This window comes from Leopardus geoffroyi, chromosome C2 (genome assembly GCF_018350155.1).
Source record: "Leopardus geoffroyi isolate Oge1 chromosome C2, O.geoffroyi_Oge1_pat1.0, whole genome shotgun sequence".
In the NCBI taxonomy this organism is placed as follows: Eukaryota; Metazoa; Chordata; class Mammalia; order Carnivora; family Felidae; genus Leopardus; species Leopardus geoffroyi.
The window spans coordinates 28,556,150-28,565,035 of record NC_059333.1 but is presented as its reverse complement, the minus strand read 5'-3'; the positions used below and the strand labels follow the sequence as shown (position 1 = coordinate 28,565,035).

The 8,886-nt window shown below is 37.8% G+C and overlaps 1 protein-coding gene across 2 annotated transcripts in view; it reads right to left on the bottom strand.

Annotated features, from left to right (window-relative positions):
* Positions 1 to 426: 426 nt before the first annotated feature.
* Positions 427 to 8,886, bottom strand: part of NRIP1 (nuclear receptor interacting protein 1) — a 100,175-nt gene continuing 91,715 nt past the window's right edge. For both annotated transcript variants that reach the window (XM_045501616.1, XM_045501617.1), the window contains one exon: positions 427 to 7,729. In XM_045501616.1, coding sequence (XP_045357572.1) covers positions 3,915 to 7,382 — 3,468 coding nt within the window. In that variant the 5' untranslated portion in view covers positions 7,383 to 7,729 and the 3' untranslated portion in view covers positions 427 to 3,914. The remainder of the gene's footprint in view (positions 7,730 to 8,886) is intronic.

Sequence of the window (8,886 nt, the reverse complement as noted above, 5' to 3'; positions counted from 1 at the left end):
GAATGTGACTGAAGACCATTTTAATTTTAAAATAAACATAACTCACTGAAAACTAGATAAAAACCTTCTAATAAAATCTTAATTTAAAACAAATATTCATCAAGTCTTTATTTTTTAACATTGTACAAATTCGTTCTCCCTTTTAAAATCTACAGTGATCATTCAGTTATACACCAAATAACAGAATTGAGGCCAGGTAAGCTGACTATCTTTTTGAGAGATGCTTTAATTGTTCTGCCTCTAGATACACTAAGTTGCTGGCCACCTTCTTCTTCGCCGCACCCCTCCCCACCCCCCACCTTAATTTTTCTAAGAAGGGCAAAGCATCCTTGAAGACTTGCTATTTTCATAACCAGAGACTTTTATATTTATGGAAAACCTAAAAACCAGAGAAAGCCCACAAAATAACAGTCATTTCAAACCAAAGACAATGCATTTTTTCTCATTTATTCAAATTCACTGCAGGAAGTAAACACTAAAAGATTAAAAAACAAAACAAAAAATTCACACTGCAGTATGTACAGTTTCATGACATCACATGAAGAAATTAAATTTCTAATAAAAATGACAAATTATATTACTAAGCAGATTGCATCAAAATTGGTTGTGTAAACCCCAGAATTCATATCATGAATGGTAATGTGCCTGTATTCCAGTATACTGGAACACTCTTGGTATAATGTTACATTTCCAATGGGATTAAAAAATTCATGAAAGTAGTTGTCTGAACTCTTTATGTTGAAAAGTGGTTGACTTGATTTTAAAAAGTTTTAAGACCCTTGGATTCAAAGCACATTCTTTCACAAAGCTTAAACCACAGAAGTCATGTCCGGAAATGGAATACTGTCCTGTTGGGACGGACATCTGATCTGACTTGTTAAGACATTTTGCCAAATGCACAGACGCACAGGGTCCCCCATGCACTTTTCATGCAGCAGGTAATCACAACTTAAATAAAGGGTTTATTCTATACATTTGTCCAGACTTGCAACTGTATACACACATGCACAATTTTTAAGCCTGTCTGATTATATTTACACTTATACATGGAATATACAGAAACCAAAGAGATTAAAAGGCTTTTCTGTTGCATTAGAACAATACAAAATATGTATTTTTCATTAAGGAAATCACTATTTACATCACCTTTAAAAACTGATTTTAACATCTTCATGTAACAAGTCAATATATATATATATACATATTATATATATATATATATATATAAAATATATATTCTCACCAGTTTACTCCTCTGTAAGATGTACCAGAGAATAAACAGGTAATGCTACCTTACTGATGCCAATGAGAGCTGTAGTACCCTTTCACAAACGACTTCATTAAGAAGAAATTGTCTAGATATCTAAAATAGTCCTTGAAAATGTGTGTATGTGCATCCTTGTATCTACATATGCATAAACAAAGTGGATATGGATGTATGCCCTTTCTCACCACTCTTCTTTAAAATCACCCTAAACTCAAAATTGGGGACATTCTCCAGTACATCAGAACATCATTCTTGTGGTCATGTTTATCTACGTATTATATACCCTCATCCCTTTAACTGTTAATAATGATAACAAAACCAACCAACCAAAGAAACAAACAAAAATGTAGCAATGCTGGCCCTTGATGTCCTTTTCCTTGACCTAAATTTCACTCCTTTGTAAAAGCCTCTTTTCCCCTAATCAAAAGGGAATACCAACGATTTTTCTAACCTACCTCTAAGGCTCCAGACTTTTCATAATGGCAGGAAAAAAATGACTTGCTTAAAAGCTCATTTATATTGTCACAAGATTGTCACAGAGTAAATATGGGATGGAGTAGAATATATTCACTGGCCAGTGGAATTTCCATTTCAGAATAAGCATATGCCTTCATCTCTCCATGATGTAGCATAATATTCACTCTTGACTACTGTTTTATAATATATCCAGTAACTATTTACAAATCATTTTGAGAAAAAATAATCACTTAGGGTTTTGGATCATATTAGGAAATAACGCCCATTTTTAATATAAAAATCTTAGAAACAACTTCAAGTAGAACAACTTCAAATAGATATCCTTCTAATTAATAGTTGATTATGTAACGATTTTTTGATAGGTCAGTTGCAAACCTGGTTCACTTTTAAAAACAAAAATATCTAGTGAATGAATGGTGGACTGTAAAAACTGCACTTAAACATATGGATTCGTTTCAAGATCAAAACCCCATGTGGCTCAATAGTAAGTTCTTCCAAGATAACACCCGTGTTTACTTTTAATTACTATTTTAAAATAATAGATCCAATGGAGTGGTTGTGTACAACTCCTGTCACGCCATGCCTTTTCTACTTTTCTGTTAGTCAATCTGAGTTTAGTGCCATTCGTGGGTTTGAAATAAGTATTTTCACCTTTGTCAGCAATGTTCCTAGGACAATGATTTTAATAGAAATTAAGGATGTATTCAGGAGAAGTGTCCAAACCATCCTGGAATCACCTGAGTTTGGTAAGTGGCCCTGTTATTCCATCCCTAAGGCTAATTAAGTAGATGTTACTCATTAGAACACATAAATAATCACAGATTTTCCTGAGATGTTGAGCCAGATATGAAAGTTGTCCCCTCCACCCAATTTTTTTTTGTCATAAAAAGTATTCTGAACCCGATTTCCAAAGACATAGCGGTTATATATGAACTACAATATTGCAAATTTTGGGTTGATGTATAACTGTACTGGGGAAAATATAGGCATCAAATAGGGTTTTTTTTTTTTTTTTTTTTGGTTTTTTGTTTTTTTTACAATCCTGTGTTCTGAGAAAAGTCATAAGCAATGGTTCTCAAACTTCAACATGCAGAAGAAACATCTGGGGAGTGTGTTAAGATGCAGATGGGAGATTCCCAGGTCCACTTAGCACAGATTGTTGTTCTGTAGATCTGAGATGCCGTCTAGGAATCTGCATTTTAAAACAAGTGCTCCAGATGATTCGAATGCAGGTGGTCTGAGTCCAGCTTTTAAGAAACCCTGGTCATAAGACTCACAGGTACCACAGAAATGGTGAGAAGTAAGTTTTACAAGAGATGGTGAAAATTGTCCAAAGAAAAGCCATTTTGCTTCTGTTAAAAACAACTTCTTAAATATTCAACTATTCAGGAAACCACCTGAAGATAAATGTTAACTTCCTAATTCTGTAAAAGGAGGAATATTAATTTAGTAAAGTAGTTAAAATACAAAAATGGAAATCTGCCTTTTTTTTGTTTTTAAGGATCTATCAAACTTCCATCAGTTGTAATCAATTTTTACTAAGTAGTACAAGGTTTAAAGAATTAGGTATTGAAAAGGACTGGGGTGGGGTAGACACATTGGGAACCACAAAACCCCTTCCAAGAGTTAAAAATAATTTTTTTTTTAGCAAAAGTGAAAAATGTAAGCATATTTTTTCTATTTTATTTTTGAATCGGATAATGAGAAGTGAATTAGGTATTTTTATTCAATAATTAACATTTAAAGAGTTATTTAACAATTTGGACTTAAAAACACATGTGTTATGTAGACTGACTTCTGCAAAGCAAAATAATGTACCCTAATAAAGGCAGTAAAATGCATTAATCCACTATGGATGGAGATTTACATTTTCATTTATGCCTATTATTTGTGATTATAAAAGAATTTCATTCATAGGCTACTCACAGTTGTTGTCTGATGCATACAGAGTGTTAAACAACCAATTGCTAGTTCAGTAGTTTCCTCATGACATCTAACGTAAAGCAAAAAGTAGTATGCATATTTAAACATCACCAGTAACCAATACTTTTCAAAATGAAAAAAGTTTCAATTATACCATGCTTTTCTCAAATCATGCTCTTATTTATACAGATCTCAAGTTCATACTAATTAGTTTTAAAAAGATCCAAAGCTGGATGGCAGGTACATTTTATTCTGATTCTTTTTTTATTGTTAGCACGTTTCCCAGAAGTCCATAAACTTCTCCATTTGCGCTGTGTGGGCGAGAGGCATTACTTCCCATATGGCTATTGTAAGGGCTTCTGAGATTAAAGAAAGAAGCTTTAGTTTCTGCAGCAGGAAGTAACTCTTCTTTGATTGTAACCTGTGAGACGCTTTCAGCAGATGAGGGCTCCCTCCAAATGTCCTTGTCCTGTGTTTCTCGACTGGTAACAGAACTGCCTCCCTTCTGAAGCATGTAATACAGTATTGGGTTAGTTTTGGTCAGTCTGGGACAGTCTTTTTCATACTCATTCTTATCTGCATCTGTGATAACCCACTTAATGGGTCCCTTCTCACTGGTCATGGAACACCCATTCGAAAGCCCAGATTCTGGTCTAGACCCTGCACAGCCCATGTGCTCAGGAAAAGAAGGGCTCATGGGAGTTTTTACTCCCCCTGGGTATGGAAATGTCCTGCTATCCATGCAACTGCTCGGCTGAGGGGAGCTGTACATCAGTCCATTTAAAGAAGAAATGCTGAATTCAGGCTTGCTGTTGGTCACAGGATTTTTGTGTCCTTTCTTTTTACTCTCGACAACAGAGTTACTCCTGTGCTGGGACAAATCTCTTACACAGTTTTCTGAGAGAAGCAGCTGTTTCAGAACATTGAAGCTTTTGCTCTCTCTGGCCCAACTCCTATGTTCACCATCGCTGGCTGAACCATGGCTGGCAGGATATTTAAATTCAAGATCACTTTTGTTAAATTTCAGCTCTTGCTGGTTAAGCAAGGACCCATACAACACTTCTGAAGCACTGTGACTGTTTGCAGCATCGACTACGTTATTTTTCATCTTTTTAAACGGATTTTCTAAAGGCTCCGTGTAAAGCTTCCTTTTCTTAGGAACCATGCAAAGATTCTTTGATTCTAGGAGTGTCAGTTCACTATTTCTGTGACTATTGTCCAGATCATCTGCCAGGTAACTCTCTTGATTCTGTCTTAGCAATCGACTTAACAGACCATTCTTTGAGAAAGAAAAATCCTGAGGTGAAACGGGCTCCGATTTAAAGTCCTCGGGCACTGGTAAGGCAGCTGTGCTTCTCTGCACGGGAGGAGCCATACCTAAGAACGGGGCACCCTTGGCGTCGTGGCTCAAGTGCACATTTGTATTATGAATATGTAAGTCATCGCAAGGCTCAGATTTTATTTTTACCATCAGTATTTGTTCATTTAAAGCTCTATCTGTGTGTTCCTGAGTGCTTTCATCTCTTAAAGGAATTTTCTCTTTCTTTTCACTCTTCCCTTTGTTGGGGTTTCCCAGGAGCAACTGGAGGACAGTGCGCCTTTCAAGCAGATTTTCTATTTCAGAACCAGAAAGTCCTGATTCGGGACCTGTTGCTGGACTGCTAAATGCCTTATTTTCTTCAACCACATTTGTTTTATTTGAGAGCAGAGGACTATTTAATCTGTCAACCATGCCTACAGGTTTATCTGTGTTTACACTTAGCAGCTGCTTACTAGGTCTCTGCTCCTCTCCTGCTGCAGAAGACTGCATTCCACACTGAGCTAAATTTTGTAACAGTTTACTGGCACTGAAAGTTGCAGAGTTTTGTGCACCTTCGTTTTGGACTGGTTTCTCTCCTTGCGATTCTTTGCTTTTCGTAAGGTCCATCAAGTGGTTAGATGCAGTATTTGCTGGCTTTTCAGGTTGAGAGCTGCAGGCATATGGTGGGGAGTTCCATTTGATGACCAGAGAGTGTTGGGAAAGGTTGATGGGAGACTCTGCTTTTGAGGATCCCAGTAATGGAGGAGTGCTCACTGGGGTAGTCCTGTTTGTACTGGGGCTTTCTATTACAGAAGTCCTCGTGTAATTCTGTGAACCGAACTTTGTCACGTCACTGTGTACTTCCTGAGGACTGCTGTTTCTTTCGACGCTTTCTTCATTCTTATGGCCAAGGAGCAATTGAAGAAGTGTTACTTTCTGGTGCGAATTTAGCTTGGAATTCTTTGAGGTATCTTGATCTTCTTTGAGATCGACACTGGGGACTTTGGGATCCCAAGTGTTTAGCAAGGACTGAGTTAAATTATCTAGAGAAACAGGCTGGTCGGGTTCTGGTTTCTCAATTCGATGTTTGCAGGACAAGTCTATGGGAACACAGTTGGAATAAGAACTTTCATCGCCACTGCTATCATCTGTAAAACTAGGATTGTTATCTGAGTACTCATCAATGGTTGTAGGTGTACTGCTATCCTCAAAAATGCTTCCTCTCTCACTATGATTATGTCCGTTCATTGGCTTTGGTATGGTCTGGCTTTTAAGAAGATGTAAAAGCAAACTATTACTAGCAGCTTGTTTTATACTGTTTCTTTCCAGTGAGTTCTTATAGCCTGCATTTTTGGGGGAAGAGGGAACACCCACCGGATTCTGAAACGTGGCATTCTTGCTAGCCATTAGTTTGCTTGATGATGTTCTTGCCTGACCATTGAGATGGCTTGACATTCCTTTTGAGAGCTGGAAACTGCCAACATCCTTCTGGCCATTTTCCTGCAATCTGGCCATCGCAGCAAGTCTCTCACTCGCCGCCTGACTGGCGTTTTGTGTTTTTAAAGCATGTTCTCGAGAATACTGCTGCAAATGGGCTTCACTCGAAAGGAGTAATGCTAACTGGCTGCAAGCAACACTAGGTTTGGGGGAAGTGGCAGGACTAGCCCTTTTTTCCACCATGCTTGCAACCGCCTGCAATCTTGCAGCACACGACAAGGGTTCGCTCATGACCTTTGTCCCACTTTGTCCAACACGATGCGGTGACTCTGGGAACCGATCTCTGATGAGGTTCTTAGTTACCTCAGGAAGACTGGTATCAGGCTTTTGATCTTTAGCTTTACTTTTCTTCAACAAAGTTTTTAAGTGACTTGACGCAACACCGTAGCACCTTAAATCTTTTTCCACTTTTAAGGAGTCATGACTGAGGGCATATCCTTGCTCCTTGAGGCTCTGCCTAATTTGTTGCGACAGAGCAACAGTCTGCAGCCTAGAGCTGAATGACTGAAGCAAAGAGGCCAGTAATGTGCTATCTTGTTTGCCTTTAGGCACATTGTCAACCATGCCAGCTAGCAAAGCTTCCTTCTTTACGTTTAAATTTACGATGGAATCAGACAGCCTCTTCCGCTTCGCTGCGTTCCAGTCCTCAGAAGACTGCAAGAGCCTGGCTTTTTTGAGATGCAACATGCCAGATCCCTGATGTGAATGTGTATTGAGAACGGGCCCATTACTTTGACAGGTGGGAAATGCACTGCCAGAAATGTTAAAGTTCTGATCGTCTTCATTATGCCCAGCAGACTTTTTGTCAACGGCAGTCCCTGATCCCTCTGCTGCCTGATGCATTAGTAATCCTTCTAGGTAAGTTAAAACAATAGAATCCTGGTGCACATCAGAGCCAAGCTCTTCTCCATGAGTCATGTTCAATAGAAGTGTTCACAAGGGCTTGGTTTCTAGTCACGCTGAAGAATGGTTTTCTGTGGGGGAGTGAGATGTAACTTTAATAAGTGGGCGTCAGTTTATCACCTTCCATGGTAATTAGACAGAGATGCACTGTTTCACTCCAACCAGGATTTCTTCTGGCAATGACAAGAAAAAAAGCAGGCAAACTCCAAAGCAGTAGGACCACAGAGCAGATCAACTCCTAAGCAAGAAGAAGCAGAAGAATTCCTTAATACGTAGGTCTACAGAAGCAAGCAGACAGACTCCTTAGTGAATGCACTGCTCCTTCTTCATCTTGCTTCCAATTAAATGCAAATATCAGTGCTCTAAAAAATAAATAAATACATAAAAAAGTTAGGAAGGGACAGAGCTAGAATTATGCTATGATACCTATAAGCAAAAGAATCAAATATGTGTAAGTTTCTGTATATATGTGTGTGTGTACATAAACATAATACACATACGTATGTATGCATTACAGTCACTTCTTTAGTAATATATTTTGCCATTCCTATTAGATCGGAAATCTCCACTGGAAAGCCTATAAATTAATCCATATTGTTAAAATGATCAAATCATTTAGAGAAAGCACTTAGGTGTTATAGGACTGTCTTCCGAAGAGCACAAAGCTTCTGAATTTTCATGAGCACTTTCTGCAAAGTAATATGAATGCTAAGTCTCTTTCATAGTAAGGGAGCCAGAATTTGCTCTCTGACGTGCCTGGGAGCTTATGAAGGAACAAAAGCAGCAGTCCAGGAGAAAACAAGAAAAGAGACAAACATGACATGAACCCCTCTGATGAGCTGGATGTGGAGGTGAGGACTGAAGAGAGATGCACGTCTGACATCATCCTTGAAACATCACACATTCCACAAGTGATCCGTAGAATTTCTGTTTTCAAAGAAATGGAAGCACTAACAAATACAAGTATTTTGTGGGCCTATGCAAACTATGACAGTCTTAGTCATATTCATAAACATTTAAGTGTAATCACAAACTTATTCACCCATAATTTTTACCATGACTTATTAAAAACAGAAGAGATGGATTCTCTAGATGCTCATCAAGTGTATCCGAGGTTTAATGTTTGTTTTGAAATCTTTACTCGTTTGCTTTATGTAGAAATTTTAATGTGAGGTCCATTCTGAGCACATGCAGAACATAGGTTGTGGGTGAACCTGTAACTCCCAAGTTCCTAGGATGTTCCTAATATAAAGTACTTTTCTCCCCACGCATGCTATCTCTTTTTGTGTGGCTTTGCTATTACTGAGTATAAATAAATTAAAATATCGTATGTGATTTGAAACAATTTTGTAAGATTTTAAAATAAAAATCATTAATTTAGAAAAATGTGTTAAGGTACTTGTACCTACTTTTAGTTTAGAAAATGTAGTTACTCTAAGATGTATAACTATGTGTATACAATAGGCTATCACAGCATCCTGTTGAAAAATGGGCAGGAAATGAATTTAGAATAGATTTG